The sequence below is a fragment of the Penaeus vannamei genome, chromosome 42 (assembly GCF_042767895.1).
Source record: "Penaeus vannamei isolate JL-2024 chromosome 42, ASM4276789v1, whole genome shotgun sequence".
Classification (NCBI taxonomy): domain Eukaryota; kingdom Metazoa; phylum Arthropoda; class Malacostraca; order Decapoda; family Penaeidae; genus Penaeus; species Penaeus vannamei.
In genome coordinates, this window is record NC_091590.1 from 10,623,841 (window position 1) to 10,651,340 (window position 27,500).

A 27,500-nucleotide genomic window follows, 5' to 3' on the forward strand; every position below is an offset into this window, starting at 1 on the left:
TCGCTAAGATTTATTACCTTATGAATGATTTTGCTGCCGGGGAGATTAACCCGTTCTCATCTGATTTAAACCCAGATTAATGTTTTTTTTTTTTTCTCTTTTTTTTTTTTTTTTTTTTTTACAATACTGATGATTTTGTTTTTATGTCATCCCATGAAAGACGTAGTATTGTATATATACTCATGCACAAACCTGCATACAGACATGTATACATACATACATACATTACGATACATTACATACATACGTACATGTTTAAAAACAAACATACAAGCACACACACAAGCAAACAAACATACAAGCAAAGAAACATACAAGCAGACACATAAGCAAACAAACATACAAGCAGACACAAGCAAACAAACATACAAGCAAACAAACATACGAGCAGACACACAAAGAAACAAACATACAAGCACACACAAACAAGCAAATGAACATATTTACACGAACATAAATTTAAGCATGTGTTTGAATGCCTTTACCCATTCACATGATAGGGTACCACGTGACCTGTACTCACCGCATCCTCCTTTTACCCTTCCAGGTGGTACAGGAGTCCTTACGTATCCCCGGGAGCGAGCTGCACCTGCTGTACCACTCCAGCAGCGTCTCCGGGTACCTGTCCACGCTCCTCCTTCAGCTGACTCCGGAGACGGTGCCCGCTGCGCTCTCCATGGTACACCTCAAGGTCAGTCACTCCTTCGGTTTGGGTTTGGTTTGGTGGGTTTCGTGGGTATACTTTTCTTTGTCTTTTTTCGGGTGTTCTCTGTTGTTTTTTATATATGATTTTCTCTCCCTCGCTGTCTGTCTGTCTTATTTTCTGTCTGTTTGTCTGTCTCTGTCTCTCTCTGCCCCTGCCTCTGCCTCTGCCTCTGCCTCTGCCTCTGCCTCTGCCTCTGCCTCTGCCTCTGCCTCTGTCTCTGTCTCTGCCTCTGCCTCTGCCTCTGCCTCTGCCTCTGCCTCTGCCTCTGCCTCTGCCTCTGCCTCTGCCTCTGCCTCTGCCTCTGCCTCTGCCTCTGCCTCTGCCTCTGTCTCTCTGTCTCTCTGTCTCTCTGTCTCTCTGTCTCTCTGTCTCTCTGTCTCCTCTCTCTCTCTCTCTCTCTCTCTCTCTCTCTCTCTCTCTCTCTCTCTCTCTTTCTATCTCTGTCTATCTATCCATCACCCTCCTTCCCTCCCTTCCTCCCTCTCTGTATACTTAAAAAATACGGTTAGAAATGATCTAACCCTTTCAAGGTTAAAAAGTAAGTTACCCGTCATTCAAAGTGATTAGTTCGAATCTTCAACCGTCTCCAATCCTTGTTCTAATCTCTAATCACCCTATTTAGGTGACGCTCGAAGGTTCCGTGTTCGAGAAGGTGTTCGAGGCCGATCCGAACATCACCTACACCTTCGCCTGGAACAAGAGGAATGTGTATAAGCAGAAGGTGAGTGAGAGGTGCTGTGTGTTACGGGTGGGAGGGTGAGGGGGTGGGATTATGGGGAAGGGGAAGGGTAGGTGGGGGAGGGGAGGGGAGGAGGAAGGGGAAGGGGCAGGGTGTGTGGGTTAGGGGAGGGGAAGGGGGAAGGGGGAGGGTAGGTGGGTTAGGGGAGGGGAAGGGGAAAGGAGAGGGGTTAGGAGGCAAGGGGGAGGGTTTGTGGGGGTTATGGGGAGGGGAAGGAGGAAGGAGGAGGGGAAGGGAGGGGGAAGGGGAAGGGAGGTGTTTGTGTGTATGTGCATGTGTGTCGTGTAGGAGGTTTGCATATGCATAAGAAGGGTGTGTATGTGGGGGGAGGGGGTGGGGGGTTGAATGTGTGAATGTGCGGGAGGAAGGACGGTGTTTGTATGTCTTTGCGTGTCGTGAAGGAGATTTGCGTGCGTGGGGGTGTGGGGTTTGGGAGGTGTATGTTTGCGTTATGGGAAAGGAGTGAAGTTCGTTTAGGTTGAAAAAGCGAGTGTATGAGGTGCGCGTATTTCGATATGAGTCAGGGATTAGGGGTGGTTCATTGTGTGTTTTTTTTTTTTTTTTTTTTTTGGGGTGCGTGGCGGCGTGGGTGTTCTTGTGTGTGTAGAGGGGGAGGGGGGTAGCTGTTTATTTGTGGAGATGTTTGGATAGATGTACGTAATTGATCCTATGTGTATTTAGCGTGTTAGTGATTTATACGAATTATAGATTTGGATAAATATATGTCTATACAATTTCCTGTTGACACACATTTCGCGACTGTGTATGTACCTAACCTGTTTTACGTCAAAGTTCGAACTTGGATTCATGTGAATTCCAACCTTTCGAGTAATCCCTTTTCGTAGATAGAAATGATAACAAAGAAAGTAAATAAGTAAAAAAATGATAAAAGGTAAGTAAGTAAAAAAAGAAAATCGTTCGTGGTATTGTTAAACACTCGCCTTTTCAACTTAAAACGTAAACCAGGTCGTTCTTTAGATATACCGCATTGCAAAGAAATGTGGCGACGCCTTTGTTATTCTGTCCAGGGCAGTTAGAAGGATGCATTGCAGGATGTCCCTTTTGCGACGACGTGTCTTCGGGCTTGTATTGTTGCAGAGGACACGGTCGGATGCCCGCGACCAAACGATAAAAGGCATATCCGGTTCTAAAGAAGAGATAAATATTATTCTCCACAAGTGAATCTTTCTTCATGTCTTGACTCTCCTTAGCGCGGGGTAATGTGCTTAGACCTTGGCGTTTGCAGTCAGCTGTTTCCGCCGACGACGGGGCGGCGCGTTCTGACAAGGGGAGGCAGAAGGTGGGAAGGCATTTCCATGGGAGACGGACGCGCGCGCGCGCACACACACATATTCACACACACACACACACACACACACACACACACACACACACACACACACACACACACACACACACACACACACACACACACACACACACACACACACACACACACACACACACACACACACATATAACACACAAACAAACAAACACACACACACATATATACATACACATATACATACACATATACATACATACACACACACACACACATATATATATATATATATATATATATATATATATATATATATATATATATATATATATATATATATATATATATATATATATATATATATATATATATATATATATATACATATATACATATATACATATATGTATATATATATATATATATACATATATATATATATATATATATATATATATATATATATATATATATATATATATATATATACATACATACATACATATAGACACACATACACATGTACGTATCTGTTTATTTTTCTATCTATTTATATACAGATGCATACACGTACCATAGTATGAAGAGGATTAGTCATGACCTTTTCGTTCGGCAGGAAAATCAGATTTCGTTTTTAATACATCAAAGCTAAAAAGCTCTCCACAGCTTATTTCAATGGGGGGGGGGGCAGGGGGGAGGGGAGTCCGTGTCACGTGGCCTCTGTACAAAGGGAAAGTTCATCTCTGTTCAAAGCTTGTGAACGTGTCAGGTGCGCTGCCTCTGTGGCGTTGGTCACGTGTCCGACGCCTTTCCCGCGTGATGTGTCATTTCTGGTCGTCGGATTGATGTCACGTGTCCCCCGACGTCGCTCTCGTTCGTTCGTTGTTTGACTTCGTTCACGTGGTGCCTTTTGAGGTTGTCCAGTTTTATGATTTTTTTTATCCTGTGACGTCGTTTCCGTATTATTCCGCCTGACGGCACTGTCGTTTATTCTCTCGTACAAATTCCTCCGCGTGACGTCCCTTCCGTTTAGTCTCTTGTACAAATTCCTATTCTCTCGTACAAATTCCTCCGCGTGACGTTACTTCCGTTTAGTCTCTTGTACAAATTCCTATTCTCTCCTACAAATTCCTCCGCATGACGTCACTTCCGTGTAGTCTCTTGTACAAATTCTTATTCTCTCGTACAAATTCATCCGCATGACGTCACTTCCGTCTATTTTCTTGTACAGATTCCTCCGCGTGACGTCACCCGTTTAGTCTCTTGTACAAATTCCTATTCTCTCGTACAAATTCCTCCGCATGACGTCACTTCCGTTTAGTCTCTTGTACAAATTCTTATTCTCTCTTACAAATTCATCCACATGACGTCACTTCCGTTTAGTCTCTCGTACAAATTCCTATTCTCTCGTACAAATTCCTCCGCGTGACGTCACTTCCGTTTAGTCTCTTGTACAAATTCCTTTGCTCTCGTACAAATTCATCCGCATGACGTCACTTCCGTTTAGTCTCTTGTACAAATTCCTATTCTCTCGTACAAATTCCTCCGCATGACGTCACTTCCGTTTAGTCTTTTGTACAAATTCCTATTCTCTCGTACAAATTCCTCCGCGTGACGTCACTTCCGTTTAGTCTCTTGTACAAATTCCTTTGCTCTCGTACAAATTCCTCCGCATGACGTCACTTCCGTTTAGTCTCTTGTACAAATTCCTTTGCTCTCGTACAAATTCCTCCGCGTGGCGTCACTTCCGTCTATTCTCTTGTACAGATTCCTCCGCGTGACGTCACTTCCGTTTATCCTTACCAGTGCGTCACCTACTCCTCCTCTTCGTCGTCCATCTTTCGCTCAAATGGCGCCAAGGAATATTCTAGTATCCTCACTGAGTATCCTGTTGAGTAAAGAGTACTTTCAGGGAGTATTCCATTGAAAAAAAATATCCATATTGAGTATCCTCATTTGAGTATCCTTTTCAGGAGTCTCCTCACGCAGTATCCTATTTAGAAACATCCTTCTTAAGTGTCCGATCCAAGATTATCCTTAATGAGTATCCTATTCAAAAGTATTATGTTAAAAAATATCTTCACTGGGTATCCTGTTTAAGAGCATCCTCATTATAGAGAGATAGATCAATAGATGAATAGTAAAATAGCTAGATAAATATGTAGACAGATGAATAGCCAGTTAGCTAAGTAGATCGAAAAATAATAGATAGTTAAACAAATAAGATAAAAAAAAAATACATATACTCCCACGCTAACTAAGCTCTCCCTCCCCCCCTTCCCTTAGGTATACGGCGAGGCTACGGCACTGGTGGCTGTCGGCTACGAGTACGTCACGTGTTCGGGCATCCTGTGGGAGACGCTGACGGCGACCCTGCACGGCTTCCACATGGACATCTCTGACGTGGGCGGGTGGAACCTCGATATCCACCACATGTATAACTTCGAGGCCGGTGAGTTTGCTTTTATCGTTTGTTTGTGTAGTTTTTGTTTTTTTCGCATTGGAATGTTTTATATTTTTATTATGGTGATCATTAAACAACAACAACAACAACTAAAATAATAAACAATTTTAGTTGTTTTCGCATTGGAATAAATTTAATTTTTGTTATGGTGATCATCTTTTTTTTTTAGTTCTTTATGGTCATTTTCATTATTGTTATTATTATTAGCATCTTTATTATTGTTATTATTATGATCATCCTTTTTGCATCGTAATGATCATCTTCATTATTGTTATTATTATGATCATTATCAACCTTCTTCATTTTGATCATCTTTATTACATTTATGATCAGGATCCTTACCACCATCTTCCTCTGATCATTATCACTGTTATTACTGATTAAACTAATATGAAATCCTATATACGCTGTGTTTAATTATAACGATACCCTTGACTCACTGAACTGTAGGAGGACGATTGAGAGACCCTTGCATAGGTGGTTATAGGAATAATTGATTAATTACAGTATCATTTGTTCATATATTTACACACACTGACAGGCAGACAGTCAGGAAAGCAAGGAGAGAGATAAGAGGGATAGCAGGCTGACTGGTAGATATGCAGGTAGGTAGGGAAGTAAACAGACAGACTGAGCGATGGCAGGTAGGTAGGAAAGCAGGCAGACAGACTGACAGGCAAGTAGGAAAGCAGACAGACTGACAGGCAAGTAGGAAAGCAGGCAGATAGGCAGGCAGGCAAGGCAGACAGACTGACAGGCAAGTGGGAAAGCAGGCAGGCAAGGCAGACAGACTGACAGGCAAGTAGGAAAGCAGGCAGACAGACTGGCAGGCAAGGCAGACAGGCAGGCAGGCAAGGCAGACAGACTGACAACATGCAAAGAAGCAGAGGGGGCTCTATTACTACTTGGAATACCATAGCAAACTTGCTGTGTAACTGAATAGCAACTATCGCTATGCAAGTAAATAGCAAATACCGCTGTGGCATTGAGCAGTAAGCGTTCCTGGGAAATAGTCATAGCACTGTACACGACCTGCTCAGCCCAGCTTAATCTCTTGTTTAATCTGTTCGTGGCAGTTGTAAGCTCCCTTCCAACTTCTTAATACCCCTTCGCTTTCTCTTTCTCTCTTCCTCTCTCCCTCTCTCTCTCTCGACCCTTTGCTCTCTCTCTCTCTCTCTCTCTCTCTCTCTCTCTCTCTCTCTCTCTCTCTCTCTCTCTCTCTCTCTCTCTCTCTCTCTCTCTCTATGTATCTATCTATCTCCATCTCCATTCTCCTTCCCCTCTTTCGCTTTATCTTTCCGTTCCTCCTTCTCTCCTCTTCCTTCTCCTCCCCTCCTATAATCCCTCTCCTTACACCTTACGTTCAAGTTTTCCTTGCTCTTCCTCCCTAATCCTCGCCTCTCCTTTCCTCCCATCGTTCTCTACCTTGTTATGCCTTCATTCTTCCTTTACTTCCCCCACTCGTCTCCCTTTCTCCCCTTTCCTCTCCTTCTTTTCTTCCCTTTCCTCTCCCTCCTTCCTTCCCTTCCTCACTCCATCCCTTCACACCTCTCCTTTCCCTCCCGTACCATCCCTCCTTCATCTTCCTTCCCCCACCTTCCTTTCCTTCCTCCCCCTTTACCTCCCACTCATTTCCTCGTTCCATCCCTTCCTTCCTTCCTTCCTTCCTTCCTTCCTTCCTTCCTTCCTCCCTCCCTCCCTCCCTCCCTCCCTCCCTCCCTCCCTCCCTCCCTCCCTCCCTCCCTCCCTCCCTCTCTCCCTCTCTCCCTCCCTCCCTCCCTCCCTCCTTCCCTTTTCCCTTCCCACCCCCTTCCCTCCTTCCCTCTTCCCTCCCACCCTACCCCCACCCCCTTCCTTCTTCCCTTCCCTTCCCTCCCTTCCTAACCATTTCCCTCCCTCTCTCTCTTTTTCCCTCCCTCCCTCTTTCCCTCCCTCTTTCCCTCCCTTCCTACCCATTTCCCTCGTTCTCCCTCCCTCCCTTCGACGTAGTTTCGGAACGCCGGATTCTAACGGCCCCTTGATAATCTAGAATGTTCCTTTCAGACTCATTAAACTGATTACTTATGATTAAATGGTCCCGGGTTTATGGGGCGGTTCTACTTCCTCCTTTGGTCGAGTGGGCGTGGGCGTGGGCGTGAGAGCGGGCGGTAGAGAGTCCAGTGGGTTGTGGTTGGGAGTCCCTCTCCTTCTCGTCACAGGCAGATGGGTAGATAAGGTCCGTCGTTGGGTTTTCCTCCTTTGGTATTTTGGTATTCTGGGTGGTCTGGTGGTTTGGTATTTTGATCTTCTGGTGTTCTGGTATTTTGATTTTCTGGTGTATTGGTATTTAGGTATTTTTTTGTGTGGTCCGGTGTATTGGTATTTTGATTTCCTGGTGTGTATTTTGAAAGTTAAGTATGTTCTTTTATGTGCCTTTGCATTTTTTTTTCTTTTTATATAGTAAGGGTGTAGGTGTAAGGGCATTTTTGAATTGGTTCTTTGAAGTAAAGTTGTAAGAGATAGACAGTTTTGTGGAAATTACATCAAAATGTACAACTCAGACTCAGTGTCATTGGGAAATGTATAATTCAAGATTATTAATATTAGATAATATAATTGTAATGAAGTTGATATTGAAGTCACGACAGATTTTATGCTTAAATTTCAAACGTGCAAGGAAAAGGTCATTTATGAATATTTTGACTCCCGGTGTTATAATTTTATGTAATTTGGCTAATGTTATTACTTCAAAGTAATCTTCTTTTGGGTGCAGACATTATGATATAAGGACATTTTGTACAATCGTTTTGGTTTAATATATTTATCGCAAATGATTTGAAATGAACGAGTACCCCCCCCCCTCCTCTCTCTCTCTTTCTGTGTGTGTGTGTGTGTGTGCGTGTCCATATCAGTATAATATATACCATAGTATACCGAATTTTGTATATCAGGATAAACCTCTTCATAACGGATATTTTGTCACCATTATCCCACCCACAGAACACATCTCTAAGCATTCACACACACACATACAAAATCTCATACAAATGCATCGTAGTAAGAATCCACAGATCCCACAAAGGAAGCATCCTACCATCCTCCCCTAATAAGATTTATATATTAAAAAAATCCTAGCTAAGGATTCCAGGATTTCTCTCTATCGCCCCGCCCCTCCTTCTCTCCCCATAGGCCTACTCCAGCGCGGCGACGGCTCCACCCTCAGCTTCCGCGAGGCCCCCCGGCTGGTGACGCCCATGATGGGCACGGGCACGCAGCGCCCCATCGTGTGCCGCCACTGCTCGGGACTCGCGCAGGAGGCCCAGCTGCTGACGCCCACCAGCCTCGCCTCGGGTCCTGATGGCTCGGTGTTCGTCGGGGACTTCAACTTGGTCAGGAGGATCACGCCCGATGGACTGGCTTACACGCTCCTGCAGCTGAGGTGAGGGTTGGCTTTGGCTTGGCGGGGAATGTTGTGTGTTCGTGTGTGGACGGGGTTAGGTTGGGTCCTGAGGAATCTGTTCTTTTGGGTCTAATGTTCCTTCGTCTTGTGTAAGTGGAGTCTTTGCTTGATGTTGATTTTCCCTTTGTTCATTAAATCAATTCCATGATTTATTGCGAGATATCGTGTTCTCCCCTTTAGCTCCCTCTTTCTATTTCCTAATTGAATAAAATGTGTACCAAAATATCGTAATTTCTTCCCATATTGTCATATCACAGACACACACACCCTGTCCACCATCTAAACCCTCATCTTCAACATGTTATATCTTTATCATACTACAACCCACACCATTCCTACCACCTTCCCACCCCGCTTACCAACCTCGCATCATGCACCCCCCCTCCACCCGACCACCCCACCCACAACCACCTTTCAGACCCATTTCAGCAACCCGATCTCTCATCCTCGACCTCTCCTCATCAACCCACAGCCTCTTAGAATCCCCCCTCATGAACCCGATCTCATTTCCCAACCAACCTTCCCCTACCACCTCAACCCACCCCTACCACCTCAACCCACCCCTACCACCTCAACCCACACCCCGACCCCACTTCACCAACCCGATTTCTTAACACGGAGTTCCCTTCCGACGCCCCCAGCGCCACCCAGGTCTCCTACGGGTACCACATCGCCGTGTCTCCCGCCGACGGCCAGGTCTACGTCACTGACCCGGAGAAGTACAAGGTCGTCCGAATCCTTTCCCTCACCGACGTCACGGAGCCGAGCACGAATTCGGAGACGGTGGCAGGGAACGGGGAGCGATGTATACCAGGTTTGTGTTCGATTGCGTGGTTAAATGGCTTGTCGTGTTTAGATTGTTTGGGATTTGTACCTAGTGTTGAAATGGTTGCATGTATTTTTTTTTTCGTTTGATAGTAAACTGTTTTGTATTTTGCGTTACTGTATGGTATTGTATTATATTTAATATATATTAATTGTAACGTTTTCTTCTTTTTGTATTGTGGTTTGTGTTAATTTATTTGTGGCTTATAAGTAGCGGCAATTGGTAGTTAAAATTTATCAGTTTTAAATTAGTAGCAAGGTATATTTAGCATTCGTTACCTGTTAGCACATTATTTGATATCAATTCAACAATTCGATGTTCAGTTTATATGGTACTGTGAAATTGCTTTTGACTTCACCTACCCGACATACAGCATAACATACCTTGTTTGTTTGTTCGTTTGTTTTGTTAGTATGTGATTTCCCCCGCGGTATGTTGTGTGTTTATGGTTAGTTCAGACACATCCCCGGTCAGCTGTAAATACGAGGGAATTGTGGCGTTACCGGAGAGTATTCTGTTCCGTGAATTCCATTTTGAATGTTAAAGGTTTAAGTTTCGTGTCGGACACTAACATAGGGCGGAGTTCTCATTATACGATAGGGTCGGCTAGACTATGAGGATCATATATATATATATATATATATATATATATATATATATATATATATATATATATATATGCATATATATATAATATATATATATATATATATGCATATATATATATATGCATATATATATATATATATGTATGTATGTATATCTACATATCTACATCTGCATATATGCATATATATCTATATATATATGTGTGTGTGTGTGTGTGTGTGTGTGTGTGTGTGTGTGTGTGTGTGTGTGTGTGTGTGTGTGTGTGTGTGTGTGTGTGTGTGTGTGTGTGTGTGTGCGTGTACATATAGTTATTTGTATATATATATATATGTATATATATATATATATATATATATATATATATATATATATATATATATATATATATATGTATATATATATATATATATATATATATATATATATATATATATATATATATATATATATATATATTCATATATATACATACATACATATATAAATACGAGCCAAGGTTAAAAGGTAAGAGGAAATGAAAGACATTCTTTTATTTTCAATTTTCTATGATCTTTCTGGATTTCACAGAGGTCACAGACAGCAACAATAGAAATAAGAATAAAAAATAAAAAGCAAAAGTGTTTCCCTGAAGTCACAGGAATGCTCAAATCCACACTGAGATTTATGAGATCCTCTGAACTAGGATTATCCTTTGTGTCAATTTCAAAGTGACAATGGAAAATTATGTAAAAGTATATGTATGTTTATATATATATATATATATATATATATATATATATATATATATATATATATATGTGTGTGTGTGTGTGTGTGTGTGTGTGTGTGTGTGTGTGTGTGTGTGTGTGTGTGTGTGTGTGTGTGTGTGTGTGTGTGTGTGAGTTTACGTATGTGTGTGTGTGTATTAAAGTGAAAATAAGATATGTATTTAAGCCTAACTTTCTCTTTACTGAAGTGTTCGTTGTGATGTGTATTTATATCAACTGCGAATTGTGGAGTAATCTTTTGATGTCGTTTTCTTGTTAACGTTTGCTGAATACCTTGTTTGCTGTTCTGCCGTTTACTTATTATCTTTCACTTTTGTCTCCCTTGGCTACCCTTAATTTTGTGCCTTTTTACTGTTACTTGACTTGCATCTTGCCAATTTAATCTATATCCTCATGAGTTCATTACACTGTCGGGGATGGATGTTCTGTATATATCTCCATTGGATTTCCTTTTACCACAAGTCGTTATAATCTCGGTGTACTTTCGTTTTACTTTTTTTTCGTAATTCTTATATTAGTTTCACCTTATGACTGTTTTTTATTATTTATTCATCTATTTATTTATCAATTTGAATGTTTGCGTTTCTTACACGCATCGCACCTTCTCCCGCAGGCGACGAGCGGCACTGCGGCGACCGCGGCCCCGCCCACAAGGCCCGGCTGGCGCACCCGAAGGGCCTCGCCATCGCCGCCGACCGCACCATGTACATCGCCGACGGCACCAACATCCGCATGGTGGACCCCAAGGGCATCATCCAGACGCTGATCGGGCACCACGGCCACAAGACGCGCTGGAGGCCCCTGCCGTGCACGGGGGCGCTGCCGGCGAGCCAGGTGGAGCTGCAGTGGCCCACGTCGCTGGCCCTCTCGCCCTTGGACGGCTCGCTCCACATCCTGGACGACCACGTGGTCCTGCAGGTGACGAGCGACGGATCCGTGCGCGTGAAGGTGGGCTCGCCGCTGCACTGCCCGGCCGCCAAGGACAAGCCCGCCGTCGGTAAGGAGGCGGGCGAGGGGCGCGTTGGCTCGCAGGGGGGGGGAGGGCTGGATTTCCTGATGAAGGGGAATGGGGTTTGATTGTCTTTTGGCAGGATTTTGTCAGGGATGGGTTTCTTTTCACTTGCTTCTGTGGGAATATGGTAGTGTGTGTAAATCAACACACACACACACACACACACACACACACACACACACACACACACACACACACACACACACACACACACACACACACACACAAAACCCCATACACCCCCTCACCCCCCACCACACACACCTCACACACCCATACACCCCAAAACACACAAACCTCCCTCACTAACACCCTCCCCCCTCTCTTTTCTCTCCCCCCCTCCAGGAACCATCACCGGCATGTCCTTCGCGCCCTCCGGCTCCCTCTTCCTGACGGAGGAGGACGCCCACAAGCAGCATTCCGTCCTCGAGGTGACTCCGGCCAACAAGATCAAGCACTTCGCGGGCGCCAAGCCAGACTGCGGGTGCTCGGAGGAAAATGATTGCTCTTGCCCGGCTGATAAGGTGGGTTGGTGGGTTGGGGGTGTTAGGGTGGGTTAGGGGTTTTGGGGTGGGTGGGTTGGTGGGTTGCGGGGTATGAGGTGGGTGGGTTAGGGGTTTGGTGGGTTGAGAGTCAGGGGATGGTAAGTTAGGGGACTTGGCTGTTGCTGGGTTAGGGATTGGTGGGTTAAGGGGTTGGTCGGTCGGGGGTTGAGGACAAGGCGGTTGGTGGGTTAGGGGGTTTGGGGATGGGTGGGTTAGGGGGTTACGGTTTGGTGGGTTAGTGGCTTGGTGGGTTATGGGGTTGTGGGTTAGGGGTTTAGGTATTGGGTGGTTGGTGGGTTTGTGGGTTGGGGGTTGGTGGGCTTTGATGATAATGATATAACAATAGCAATAACAAAACAAATTTTAATGATAATTAATGATGCTTATAACGATAAAGATATGGTAATAACAAGAATGATAATGATAATAATGATCCTGATAAGCATATTGACAATGATAACATTAACCAATAGCAACAAAGATAAAGATATGGACGATAACGATAACAACAACACTGAATAAAAAAAGGAATAAAAAAAAGATCTACACACACACATAACTCTCCCCCCTCCTCCCCCTCCTTCTCCACCAGATCCCCCTCTCCACCACCATCGTCCTGGGCCCTCTCTCCGCCATCACGGTCTCTCCTGACGGGGTCATCCACGTGGCAGACCAACAGGCTCTCAGGATCCTCAGCTTTGTGCACTACCTGCCACCTGACGACCAGAACGGGGACTATCAGGTAAGACGAGAAAGAGGTGTGGTTCTAAGATTTTGTTTTTGTTATTATTTTATGTCCTTTTTATGTTTTGTTTATATTTTTTAAATATTTTTATTCTATTTTTCCATTTGATTTTTTTCTTTATTTTTCTTTTTTTTTCTTAGTTATTTTGTATATTCTTTATATTCATTTTTTTTGGGGGGGTATTGTTTTTTTTGGTATATGTGTAGTTCGGGTTAGTTATTTTTTGTTTGTTTGTTTGTTTTATAGATGATTTGGTTTTATAGTCTGTAAGGTTATTTGGATGTATTTTTCAGATGTATAGAACGGAATACAAGGTTAGAGATGAGTATCTTTTTGTTTTGTTTCTTTTGAGTTTTATAGACTAAGACTACCCGCTAAAGCCAGGATAATATATAAATTTCTAAGTTGCGCCATCAAAAGTTTTTAAAAGAGTTTCAAAAAAAGCCATTAATTAAAGAAATGACTCGGAGTAATATATTGATTATTATTATCTCTAGCCAAATGACCATCAACCCTAATTAAATAAAATCTTGACTTAATCCCTCCCCCCCCCACTTATTCCTCCCCCACCACTCTTCCAGGTCGCGTACCCAAGGACCAACGAACTGTACGTGTTCAACCGCCACGGACACCACGTGGAGACTCGGGACCTGGTGACCGGAAGGACCCTCTATTCGTTCCTTTACTCCAAGAACACCTCCTTCGGGCGCCTCTCGAAGGTTACGGACTCGTCAGGGAACAAGGTCATGTTCCTGAGAGACTATACTTCCGCGGTCAGCCAGGTAAGGGTCAGGTTGAGGAAAGTGAGATGAGGTCAGAACCGTGTTCATGTTTCGTTATTTGACAACCTGCAGAAAAGGTATGAATGTGAGAATTGAGTAAATTCACAACACAAGAGGTGTATTTGGAATGTTTCGAATGTATCTTCAGAAATCCATGTGTTCCCGATGAAGATTTATTCGAAACCGATCAAATACATCTCTTGTATTGTGATGAGAGGCATTCTCATTCATACCTTTTCTACAAAGTTATGTTATGTTATGTTTGGTTAAGTGGGATTACCTTGGATTTTTTTTTCTCCCGAGAACCGTTCCTTATCCCTCCTCTAGTTGTAGAATAGGTAGCGTTTTCTAAGGTCGAGAACCGGTCTTTTTTTTTTATCTTGTTATGTCTCCTCCAGATAAAAAAACTTGTCCCTCAGTTCGGTTTTATTTTTTATAGATAAGGAAGTGCCTGTTATCGTTTTCTTGTTTCCCGGCCAAGAACCATCTCTTGCCTACCTCTTATCTCTCCTTTAGACCGAGAACCTCTTCTTATCTCCCCTTTATCTCCTCCCCTTATCTCCCTCTTATCTCTCCTCTAAGTCAAGAACCTTCCCCTTATATTCTCCTCGGATCAAGAACTGCCCCTTATCTCCCCTTTATCTTCTTCCCAGATCAAGAACCTCCATTTATCTCCCTCCTATCTCTCCTTTAGATTGAGAACCGCCCCTTATCTCCCTCTTATCTCTCCTCTAGACCGAGAACCTTCCCTTATCTCCCTCTTATCTCTCCTTTAGACTGAGAAACGCCCCTTATCTCCTCCTTATCTCCCTCTTATCTTTCCTTTAGACTGAGAACCGCCCCTTATCTCCTCCTTATCTCCCTCTTATCTCTCCTCCAGATCGAGAACACCATGGGAGAGAAGTTCGCCTTCCGCATCAGCCGCCTGGGCCTCATGACGAGGTTCTCTGAGCGCCCCGGAAGGTTCTACGAGTTCACCTACGACGAGGACACCGGGCTCCTGGTCGCTTCGTCTTCGCCAGGTGAGGATTTTTTCGGGTGGGGTTGGGGGGTCTCCTGTTTTTTTTTTTATGATTTTTTTTTGTTTTTGGTTACTTTTTTGGGCGGGGAGGGGGGGCTTTTTGTGTTTTTGGGTTTTGGTCTTTTTTTGTTGTTGTTGTTTTTCTTTGTCTTTTCATTTGTTTTTTTGTTTTCAATGGGGAAAATGATTTTCTTTTGGTTGTTTATATCTTATAGTGTTTGTGTGTGCTATCCTTTTATTGATATTCTATGTTTTCCATATTTTTTTCTTTCTTTATCCCCCCTTTCATCTTATATTTCTTTATTCTTCCTTCTTTCGCCCTCTTCTACTTGACCTTGTTCTTTAAATAGCAAATTAGGACACAATATCGCTTGTTATTTGTGAATTATAACTTCAACATCATCGACTCCCCACAGGCCGTCTTACGTATGTATATGAATACGACGAAACTGGGCGTCTGGTCACCGTCGTCGCGCCCACGGGTACGCGTGTGGGCGTAGACTCTTGGATGGGCGGCGAGGACACCCAGCGCAGCCTGAGCGTGGGCGTGGGAGGCAGTCAGGGTGAAAAGAACGCCCATATTCTCACCCTTACTGGCAACGCCCGTGCTGTCTTCACCCAGAGTGAGTGTTATGTTTTTCTGGAGTATTTTATCGTTATTTCTTTTTATTGTAGTAAGGAATAGAAAGGAAAGAAAAGGAGGAAGAAAAGGAGAAGAAGTAGAGGAAGATAAGAAGAAATAAGAGGGAGAAAAGGTAGAGAAAAAGGCGAAGAACGAGGAGATGAAAAGAAGACAGACGACCATCTTAGATCTATCTATATCTGGAAGTGATTTATGTGCATCCTGTCTCTCCCTTTAGCCTTTCGAGCATCATTATCGAGCCGCCCGCAAAGGACACCTCCATCCACATCCTCCTCTCTCCCCACCTCCTCACACCCCCCTCCTCCTCCCCACATTTCCTTCTCTCGTCTTCTTTTATTCCCGTTTCATTCACATTCCTCCCTCGCGGCCTGCATCTCTTCCTTCCCTACCTCCTCCTTCGCGCCTCACGCCCTTCTTTATCCCTCATCCTCCCTGCCTCCATTTTGCCCCCCTACTCCGCCCCCACACACCCTTTCCCCATACCTCCAGCCCCCCATTTAACAAGCCCTTCCTTCCTCCGTCCCTCACCCCCTCACTTTATCCCTCCATATCCTTTCCATCCCTCTTCCCCTCTTATTTTTTCCCCTCGCCTCCTTCGCCATCGACAACCGGAAGTATTTTGCCATAGGAAATTGGCGGTAATCCGTGAGCGTTTCCTCGATATATATATAAAATAGCTTCAATCTACCCTGGCCGCGCGGACACCGAGGATGAGATAGATCCCGTATGTCATCCGGGACTTCCTGGGTCGGATCGTGTCGGGGAAGTCGGGAGATGGGGGGAAGGAGGGGAGAAAAGGGGAGGAGGGGAAAAAAGGGAGAGAGGGAAAGGGGAGGAGGGGAGAAATAGGAAGAGGGAAAGGGGAGGAGGAGAAAGAAAAAGGGGGAGTGCAGATAAGGAGAGAGGTAAAAGGGAGGAGGAGAAAGAGCGAAGGGGGGGGGGGGGAGGAAAGGAGGAGAAAGAAAAAGGGAGGGGGAAAGGAGAGGAGGAGAAAGAAAGGGGGAAGGGGAAAGGAGAGAAAAAAGGAGGGGGAAGGGGGAGAGGAGAAGGAAATGGAAATGGGAAAGGGGGGGAGGAGAAAGAAAAGGGGAGGGGGAAAGGGAAGGAAGAGAGATAAAAAAAGGAGTGGGAAAGGGGAGGAGGAGAGAGAGAGGGAGGGGGAAAGGGGAGGAGAAAAAGAGAAAGGAGAATTGGGAGGACAGAGGAAAGGTGAGAAGGAGAGAAAACGAGCGGAGGGGAGGGGAAGAGAGAAAGGGAGGGGGGAAGAGTGAGAAGGAAGGCGGGGAAGGGAGAAGCAGAGAAAAAGAAATGGGGGAAAAGAAGGAGACGATAAGGGAATTGGGAAAGGGCAGAGGAGAGAGAAAGGGAGGGACAAAGGGTAAAATGAGAGAAAAAGGGAGGGAGAATGGGAGAAAGAGAGAGGAAGAAATGGAGAAGGAGAGAAAGAGGAAGGGGAAAAGAGTGAGAAGAAGGGAGGGAGAGATGGAAAGAAAAAGATTAGGGAAAAGGGGAGAAGGAAAGAAAAAAGGAAGAGAAAGGGTCAGAAGGAGGGGAAAAGGAAAGGAAAAAAGGGAGAAAGGGGAGAAGGAGAGAGAAAAGAAAAGGGGAAAGATAGATAGATAGATAGATAGAGAGAGAGAGAGAGAGAGAGAGAGAGAGAGAGAGAGAGAGAGAGAGAGAAAGACAAAGAAAGATAGAGAGAGAGACAAAGAAAGATAGAGAGAGAGACAAAGGGAGAAAGTCGACAACGAGAAGGGAAGGGAGATATGCAGGAGGGGGGGGGGGGACAGATGAAACCCAGGAGAGGAGAGGGAGGGAAATGACCAGAGGAGTGTTCAGGAATACAAAGGTAAAGGAAATGAGAATGGAAATGGGAAGGGAAGGGGAGAGGGTAAGGAAAGAGGGTCTAAAGAGAAGTAGCAGAGAACGTTTACTCCGTTCACAATACTCCCCTTCCTCCTCAACGCCCCCTCCCCCTACCCCTGTCCCTCCCCCCCTCCGCAGATCCAAACTTGAACCTGAACCTCGAACTTAGAAGAGGCAGATCGGGTGTTCAATAACGTCTGTGAACAGTTCATAAGGTCGCGTTCCTGTTCGAGACGCCACTGTACACGTCAGCAGCCAAGAAATTAATGTTATTTATTTTTGGTGGGCGTGGGTGATTTTGATCGTTATTCCAGCTTAAATCCCCACTCATGAGGAGTAGATGTTAATATCTGATAACTAGATAAAATAGAGGAAATTGATATAAATCACGAAAAGAAATAGAAATAGAAAAAAAATAAATGTGGAGACAGAATCTTCAAGGTGAATCCACCATCAGTGAAGGCTTGTGGAGTTAAAGGCATCGTGTTCACGACGGCGGTGAAATGTGTTCAACTTGTTCACTGTTCAGCGCAGAATTCGTCCCGGCGTATTGGTTATTTTTCGCGCGCCATTGTACGAGGAACAATGCGATAGATTTCAGTGGCTGTCGGCTTTTGTTTTCGAATTATATCATAAATCAGACAGCGGACCTGCAATGAATCATTCACGTTACAGTATGCAAAACACTGAGAGCAATAAACTTGTGGCATGAATTTAAAATAGCAAAGGCCAGGGCCAGGTCGGTACGAGAAGTTGGGTCTCGGCAGCAACGCCATATCAGCAGGCCTCGTTGCCGGGCGGGCGTACGACTAACTATACTTTGAGATTATATTAGAATTTTCTTATGATTATTTTGACTTTTTTTCTCTCTCTTTCGTCGAAGGTCTTTGCTGTAAATATATATATATTTTTGCTCCTTATTCTTTCTTCTTTTCTAATTTCTTCTTCCTTCTCTTCCTCCACCTCCTCCTCCCTCCATCCCCATCGCCCCCTAGACATCCTCCCACATCCACCCCTCTCCCCCCTCTCCCACCTCCTCCACCTCCCCCCTTTCCCCCACCTCCTACCTCCTCCCACCTCCTCCCCCACCTCCCCCTCCCTCCGAATCACTCACCGCCAATCTCGCCCGTGTGACCCACAGGGGAGCCAGGTCACTCACTGAACACGACCGCGGCGCAGGTCAGGGTGCAATGACCATCAAAGCCGAAGGAATCATCCCACCAATCTAAAAACTTCGACGATTATCCTAAAGTCATAATGGGGAAGGGGGAAAAAAAGGTCCTTTTTCACCCCTCCTCTTCTCTCCTTCTCCTCCCCTTCTTCAGAAAGAATTAAAGAAAGAAAGGAAAGGAAGGAAGGGAGGAAGGAAGGGAGGGAGGAAGGGAAGAAAGGAAAGAAGGAAGAATAAAGAGAGAAAGAAAGAAAGGAAAAAAGAAGGAAAGAAAGGAAATAAGAAAGAAAGAAAGAAAAGAAAAAAAGAGAGTAAGAAAGAAAGAAAAAAATAAATTGATAAAGGAAGAAAGGAAGAATGAACAGCTGATTAGCTTCGATGGTTCAATAACAGAATCACGGTTCAGTTGATACCTGTTCGGATCCTTTTAAATGTTTTGTTTTGAAAAAGTGAATCGTGAATGTGAAGTGTTTTTGTTATTGGTGTTTTTTCGCGGTAAAAAAACAACATACGTGAGAACATTTTATAGATTGAGCGAAAAAAACGAAACAAAAGTAAGCTAGAAAATGAACACACACACACGCACACGCACACGCACACGCACACGCACACGCACACGCACACGCACACGCACACGCACACGCACACGCACACGCACACGCACACGCACACACACAGACACACAGACACACAGACACACACACGCACACACACACACACACACACACACACACACACACACACACACACACACACACACACACACACACACACACACACACACACACACACACACACACGCACACACACACACACACACACACACACACATACACACACACATACACACACACACACACACACACACACACACACACACACACACACACACACACACACACACACATATATATATATATATATATATATATATATATATATATATATATATATATATATAAAGAGAGAGAGAGAGAGAGAGAGAGAGAGAGAGAGAGAGAGAGAGAGAGAGAGAGAGAGAGAGAGAGAAAGAAAGAGAGAGAAAGAGAAAGAGAGAGACAGATAGATAGATAGATAGATATAGATATATGATCAAAGAAGAAAAAGTGTAACACAAAAGGTACCAGGCAAGAAAACCCAGAAAATACGTCCACTAACGAAATTATAATAAAAATAGAATAAAAAATAATATAAATAAACAAGTAAATAAATAATAATACAAGACACAACCAAATACCCACCCACGGCCCCTCAGGCGAAAGAAGACTAGTCGAGAAACTCCCTCATTGGGGAGGGAAAGCCCCTCCCCCTGAACTCCCCCTCCATCCCTCCCTCCTTCCCTCTCTCCACCTCCACCTCCACCTCCACCTCCACCTCCACCTCCACCTCCACCTCCACCTCCACCTCCACCACCTCCACCTCCTCCTCCCCCTCTCTGCCCATCTCCTTCCCAACCCTCCCTCGTCAACCTCTTTCTCCCTCCCATCCCTCCTCAACCTCTCTCCCCTCCCCCATTCCCCTCTCCCTCCTCCCCCTCCCTCCTTCTCCCTCACCTCCCCCCTCCTTTCCCCCTCCCCCTCACTTCCCCCTCCTTTCCCCATACCCCTCTCCCTCCCCATCCCCTTCCCCTTCCCAGTCCCTCCTTCCTCCCCCTCCCTTCCCCCATCCCCCTTATACCCCCCGTCCACCTCACCCCCCTCACACCGGACCAAGTTTTGATTCGGACTTGATACCATCGGCGGCGCCCCTCCCTCATCAGACGCCCTTGCCGGTCCTGTCATCGCGCTGGCCGGGGCTCTTCTCTCGCCCTCTCGTCCTCTCCTCTCTTCTCTCTTCTCTCGTTTCTCCTCTTCTTTAGTCTTCTTGGGTCTTCTTTAGTCTTAGGTCTTCGTCTTTGTTTCATTTTTGGGTGTCTTTTTCTTCTTCTTTTTCGTATTTTTCTTCTTTCTTCTTCCTCTTCTGCTTTTTCCAATTTATCCACTTCCTCCATTTGTTCTTCACTCTTTTTTTCTATATTTTTCTCCTTATGCTTCCCCACCTCTTTCTTTCATTCTTTTCTTTACCCTTGTCCTATTTCTTTTTTTCTTTTCCTTTTTCTGTCTCTCTTATTCTCTTTCCTTTTGGCTCTGTTTTTTCTTCTTCTGTGGCATTCTGTTTCCCTTTCCTTTCCTTTTATTCTTGTTTCTCTTTTTTACTTTTTCTTTCTTTCCATTTTTGTCTCTCTCATCCTTCTCTTCTTCCTTTTTGAAGTTTTTCCCATTTGTCTGGGTATTTCCCTCTCCTCTCCATCCAGAAAGAGAGAGAGAGAGGGAGAGGGAAATGGAGAGGGAGAGACAGACAAACAGACAGACAGACAGACAGACAGCTAGATAGATAGATTAATAGACAGACAGACAGCCGGAGACAGACAGTGACAGACGTGACAAAGCCAGAGACAGACATATAGATATATATCCCTACATTTATTGGCATTTCCTTTTTGTCATCTCTTTTTTCACTTCCTCTCTCTCCCCTCCGAATCCTCGTGCACTTGTTCGGTTTTAGCTGTCCTTCTCTGCTGTCTCCCCCTTTCCTGATTCTTTCCTTTTGTGCTCGACGCTCTGTGCATTTTTTCCCGCAGTCTCCCCTCACGACTCTTCCACTGTCCGTTTTCTGTGTTCCGTTTTCTTTTTTTCCTTTTTCTTTTGGGATCGTGTTATTTTTATATCGGTTTCTTTTTAAGCCTATCCTGTTTTCTATTTGTCGATTTTTTTTTTGTTCACTCTTTTCTCTTTTTCTTTATCCTTCATTCGTTCTTCCGTGTTCTTCCTTCTTTTGACATTTTTCATTTTCCGTTTTACTTTCCTTTTTTCTTTAATTTTCTTCCTGATCTCCTTCTTACTCTTTCTTTCTCTTCCCTCCTTTTTACTAGTCTATTTCTTCCTCTCTACCTTGCTCTCTCTCTTCCCTCCTCCCTCCTTCCTTGCCTTCTTCCTTCTCTTCCCTCCTTCCCTTTCTCCCACCCATCCTCCCTCATTCCCTTACCTCTCTATCCCCTTCTCTCCTCTCCCTCTCTCTTCCCTTCATTCCTCCTCTCTCCCTTCTTTCTCCTTATCTCTCCCTTTCGTTCCTCTCCCCTTTTCTCCCCTTCCTCTCCTTCAATTTCCCCGTCTCTTCTCTCCTCTCCTCTCCCTCTCTCTCTCTCCCCTTCTCCCCTCTCTGCTCTCCCTCTCTCTCCCCTTCTTTCCTCTCATTTTCTCCTCTCCCTCTCTCTTCTCTTCTTCCCTTCTCCCTCTCTCTCCCCTTCTCTCCCCTCTCTCCCTACCTCCAAGACAGTTTCGGAAACAGTTTGTGACAGGAAATTGAGGGAAAACCTGTATCAGGTGGAGCTGGAAGGGGCCGCCCGGGCTAGGAACATCTCTTCGGCGGTCAGTCCTCAGTCCTCTGTATAGTAGTGCTTCTCAATTCTTTTATTTTTATTCTTATTTTTTATTTTTTATTTTTTATTAGGAGAAGTTGGGTTGTTAGTTTAATGTGATTTTTTGTGTTTTTGTGTGTGGTTGTGTGGTTTAGGTAATGGTGTGGTGTCCAGAAATGAGGGGGTTTATGTGCTTTTTTTAGAGATGTGTTGACGAAGAGGAAATTTTAGTGTGTCCAGTTTTCATCGACTGATTTAAAAGAAAAATAAATATGTAGATAAAATGATAATGATAATGAATAAATAATAGAAATTATGATCATGATAATTATGAGAATAGATGATCATAGATGTTGATGTGGTACCAGGACAAATATTTCTGGGCAGATGAAATGAGATGAAGAAGAAAAAAGGAAAACAATAAAAGAGAGAGAGAGAGAAAGAGAAAGAGAAAGAGAAAGAGAAGAAAGAAAGAAAGAGAGAGAAAGAAAGAAAGAAAGAAAGAGAGAGAGAGAGAGAGAGAGAGAGAGAGAGAGAGAGAGAGAGAGAGAGAAAGAGAGAGAGAGAGAGAGAGAGAGAGAGAGAGAGAGAGAGAGAGAGAGAGAGAGAGAGAGAGAGAGACGGAGAGATACGCATTTTCACAGGAAATTGGGAGAAAGTGGTATCAGTCGGTAGCGGTCGGAGGCTGGGGCATCTCCTCGCCGGCCAGTAGACTCGCCGGTGCCATCAGTGAGGGAGAGGGAGAAGGACAGATATCTGGGGCCGTCTTCTTCTTCTCTTTCTTTATCTTTTTTTTTCTTCTTCTTCTTGTTCCTCCTCCTCTTCCTCTTCTTCTTTTTCTTCTTCTTCTTCTTCTTTTTCCTCCTCCTCTTCTTCTTCTTTTTCTTTTCTTTTCTTTTCTTTTTTTCTTCTTCTTCGTCTAGGGGGGGGGAGATTGGCGAGAGGAAGAGAGAGGGGGAAGGCGGAGGGTGAAGATGAAGGATGAGAGAGAGTGATACGGTGAAGAGGAAGAGGAGGGGGAGGGAAGGAGAGGGAGAGAGAGGAGGGAGGGGGAAGGAGAGGGGGAGGGGAGGATAGGGAGAGGCAGAGGGGGAAGGAGAGGATGAGTGGGAAGAAGAAGGAGAGGGAAATGTAAAGAAAGAGGGCTACGCGAGAGAGGGGGCAGGGGGAGGGGAAGAGAAATAGGAGAAAAATAAGGAGAAAGAAAGGGAGAGTTTTGCGTAAGCTCCTTCTCTTCCTTAACCTTCCCGTCCCCCCCTCAATTCCTTATTCCTCTTCTCATACCACCTTTTCCTCCTCCTCCTCTTCCTCCCAGTCCCCTCCCCTTCCTCCCTCCCCTTCCCTTCCTCCTCCCCTCCCCTTCCTCCTCTTCCCGTCCCCCCTCCTCCCCTCCTCCCTTTCCCTCCTCCTCCTCCTCCCCTCCTCCTCCTCCTCCTCCCTCCTCCTCCTCCTCCTCCTCCTCCTCCTCCTCCTCCTCCTCCTCCTCCTCCTCCTCCTCCTCCTCCTTTACCATCTTTCTTTATGCATCGACGTCAGAGCGAAAAATCACGGAACAGAATGAAGACTCTCAAAACATCCGGGAACTTTTCTTCCCTCCCATTTTTTGGCGGGAAATCCAAAACATCCCAAGGGAATTTTTTTCTTTCCTTTTTAAATTCCTTCCGTAAATTTCATAAGGCGAAAACAATATATCGGTAATCGCGATAAAAAAGGGAGAGAGTAGCGTGTATCCTGGCGATTTTTATTTCTTCCAGGAATGCAATTTGAGTTCATAAGGTGTCTTTATGGCCTGTTTTACGGCTGTAGCAATCGCGCTTACGAGCTATATTTAGGATGCAGCGAAGGTAAAATTTTGGCGCCGGGGTTGCAGAATTACCCGGATGGGAAGACCTCTCGGGGGCTCTCTCCCTCTCCCTCTCGAGCTCGCTCTTGCTCCCTCTTTCTTCGCTCGCTCTCACTCTCGAGCTCTCTTTCTTTATCTGTTCGTCTGTGTGTGTGTGTGTGTGTGTGTGTGTGTGTGTGTGTGTGTGTGTGTGTGTGTGTGTGTGTGTGTGTGTGTGTGTGTGTGTGTGTGTGTGTGTGTGTATGTGTGTGTGTGTGTATTGTTTGCTGGATTGTCTGTGTCTGTATCTCTCTCTCTCTCTCTCTCTCTCTCTCTCTCTCTCTCTCTCTCTCTCTCTCTCTCTCTCTCTCTCTCTCTCTCTCTCTCTCTCTCTCTCTCTCTCTCTCTCTCTCTCCCTCTCTCTCTCCCTCCTCCCTCTCTCCCCCTCCCTCTCCCTCCCCTCCCCCTCCTCTCCCCCCTCCCCTTCCCTCTCCCTCTCCCCCTCCCACTCTCCCTCTCCCTCTCCCTCTCCCCCTCTTCTGCTCTCCCTTTCTCCCTTTCCCTCTCCCTCCCCCTCCCGCTCTCTCTCCCTCCCTCCTCTCCCTCTCCCTCCCTTTCCCTCTCCCTCACCCTCCCTTTCCCTCTTCTTCTCCCTCTCCTTCTCCCGTTCCCTCTCCTCTCCCTCTCCCTCCCTCTCCCTCTCCCTCTCCCTCTCCCTCCCTTCCCTCTCCCTCTCCCTCTCCAGATTCCCCTTACTCAAGCCGCTCTCCTTTTCATTTCATTTTGATTCCTCATTTACATTTCCATGCAATGATGCTGGTTCGTAATGCGTTCTCTCTCTCTCTCTCTTTCTCTATCTCTTTCTCTCTCTCTCTCTCTCTCCCTCTCTCTCTCTCTCTCTCTCTCTCTCTCTCTCTCTCTCTCTCTCTCTCTCTCTCTTTCTCTCTCTCTCTTCTCTCTCTCTCTCTCTCTCTCTCTCTCTCTCTCTCTCTCTCTCTCTCTCTCTCTCTCTCTCTCTCTCTCTCTCTCTCTCTCTCTCTCTCTCTCTCTCATTATTATCATTATTATTATTATTACCATTACCATTAACATTATTATTATTATTGTGTTATTGATATTGTCACCATTACTGTTATTGTTGTTATTACTGGTATTCTTGCTTTCATTTTATTTACGTATTCATTTATTCATCATTTTCAAACCCTTTCTCTGAATTTTTCTTTCATGCAGTCGCACCTTTAACCCTCATTATAAATAGAATACACAAGAGGTCCTTTTTAAGAAGAGGAAACGCCTTTTTCCTCTCTCTCCCTTCCCCTCTCCTTGTTCCTCTTCCTCTTTCTTTCTTTCTCTCTCTGTACATGTATCCGTTTCCTCGCTTCTTTGGCCCGAGGCATACAGGATCTCTCCCCTCTCTCTCTCCTCTCCCTCCCCTCTCTCTCCTCTCCTTCCCCTCTCCCTCTCCTATCCCTCCCTCTCTCTCCTCTCCCCCTCTCTCTCCTCTCCCTCCCTCTCTCTCTCCTATCCCCCCTCTCTCTCCTTTCCCTCTCTCTCTCCTCTCCCTCCCCTCTCTCTCTCTCCCTCCCCTCTCCCTCCTCTCCCTCCTCCTTCCTCTTGCCTACCCCCTGTCTCCTTTCTCTTCCCCCTGGCTCTTCCTCTGCCTCTCTCCCTCTCCTTACACCTCCTCCTTTTCCTGCCCTCCCCCCTCTTCCTCTTTCTTCACCCCCTTCCATGTTTCCTTCCACTTCCCCTCCTTTTTCCCCCCTCTGTTTTCTTGATTTCTTTCTCCCCTCCCTCCTTTCTCTGTCTCCTTCTTCCTTTTACTACCTCTGCCCCTCCCCTTGACTCCTTAGCCCATCCCTTGTCTCTCTCTTCCTCCTTTTCTTTCTCTCTCTCTCCCTCCTTTTCTCTCTCTCTCTCTCTCTCTCTCTCTCTCTCTCTCTCTCTCTCTCTCTCTCTCTCTCTCTCTCTCTCTCTCTCTCTCTCTCTCTCTCTCTCTCTCTCTCTCTCTCTCTCTCTCTCTCTCTCTCTCTCTCTCTCTCTCTCTCTCTCCCCTCTCTCTCTTCCCTTCCCTCCGTTTCTCCTCCTCCCTCCCTCCCTCCCTTTCTCTCCCTTTCCGTTTCTCTCTCCCTCCCTCCCTTTCTCTCCCTCTTTCCGTTTCTCTCTCCCTCCCTCCCTTCCTCTCTCTCCCCCTCCCTCCCTTTCCCTCTCTCCCCCTACCCCCCCTCCTCCCCTCTCGTCCCCTCATCGCATCCTTGTCTTTCTTCAACACAACATTTCCTCCTCTCTTTGTCTCTCTTTTCGACCTCCGGACACTTCTCTTTGCGAGCGTTGGCTTTTTCTCTCTCTCCTTTTATTTATTTATTTTTAATAATTCACTCTTACTTTCTTTTTTTCTTCTCCCTTCTTTCTTTTTGTTTCTTTTTTCTTGTTATGTCTTTTTTTCTTCTCTTCTTCTTTCTTCGTTCTGTTCTTCCTTCTTCTCCTTATATTCTCTTCTTTTCTTCCTTATTTCCTTTTAATTTATTCTTTTCTTCCTTCTTATCCTTTCTTTCTTCTTATTTTTTTACCTTTTACTTTCTTCTCTTCTTTTCTTCTTCTTCTTTCTTCTCTTCTTTTCTTCTTCTTCTTTCTTCTTATTCATCATCATGTGCGCGACTTTCTTTTTTTTTGTCAATTCTTGAAGTCCTTAAGTCTCATTGGCCATTCACGACTACGACCTCTCTCTCTTGCTTGATGCACATGGACTCTCGCAGATGCACACACGCACACGCACACACACACGCACACGCACACGCACACGCACACGCACACGCACACGCACACGCACACGCACACACACACACACACACGCACACTCACACACGCACACGCACACGCACACGCACACGCACACGCACACGCACACACATACACACACACACACACATACACACACACACACACATACACACACACACACACACACACACACACACACACCTACACATGTCTTGTTTATATGTCATTATCAACTTTTATTTATTCATTTATTTATTTCACTTTTCCTCATTCCTTTTTGTGTTAATTTACCACGTCTCGTTGGCACTCTCTAATCACCTCTGAGTATGCATGACTAGTGCCACTTTCTCTCCTCTTTTAATTTCTTTTTTCTTTTACTGCTTCTTCTTCTTCTCCTTCTTATCATCCTTTTTTCTCTTTCCAATCCTCCGCCTCCCTGTTTCGCCTTCGTCTTTTCCTACTCTTCTTTCTGTTTCTCTCTTCTTCTTTTCCTCCTCTTCTTCCTCTTTCTCTCACTAGTTCTCTTTCTCCTTATTCTCATACTCCTTCATCTTCTCTATCTCCATCTCCTTCTCATTCTTCTGATTTATCATCATTTCCAGCCCCGTCTTTCTCCTCCTCCTCCATTTTCCCGGCTTCTCCTCCTCCTTCATTTTTCCGGCTCCTCCTCGTCTTCCTCCTCCACCACCTTCACCTTTTCTTGCTCCTCCTTCACCACCATCACTTCCTCACCCTCCCCTCCTACTCCCTCAAACCCCCAGTCCCCACCTCATCTCCCACCCCCTCCTTCTCCACCACTTCGCACCTTTCCCTCGCCCCCTCACCATCTCCTTCTCTTCCACTTCGCATTTCTCCCCTCCCTCCCCCTTCATCTCCT

At 45.2% G+C, this 27,500-nt stretch overlaps 1 protein-coding gene across 1 annotated transcript in view; it reads left to right on the forward strand.

The window, feature by feature from the left end:
- Ten-a (tenascin accessory) overlaps positions 1 to 27,500 on the forward strand; it is a gene marked incomplete in the record, with an annotated part of 214,869 nt that overhangs the window by 137,227 nt on the left and 50,142 nt on the right. The window contains 11 exon segments of the mRNA XM_070118654.1: positions 548 to 691; positions 1,329 to 1,427; positions 5,020 to 5,185; positions 8,366 to 8,615; positions 9,278 to 9,450; positions 11,452 to 11,835; positions 12,196 to 12,374; positions 12,988 to 13,137; positions 13,722 to 13,922; positions 14,803 to 14,944; positions 15,360 to 15,566. Coding sequence (XP_069974755.1) covers positions 548 to 691; positions 1,329 to 1,427; positions 5,020 to 5,185; positions 8,366 to 8,615; positions 9,278 to 9,450; positions 11,452 to 11,835; positions 12,196 to 12,374; positions 12,988 to 13,137; positions 13,722 to 13,922; positions 14,803 to 14,944; positions 15,360 to 15,566 — 2,095 coding nt within the window.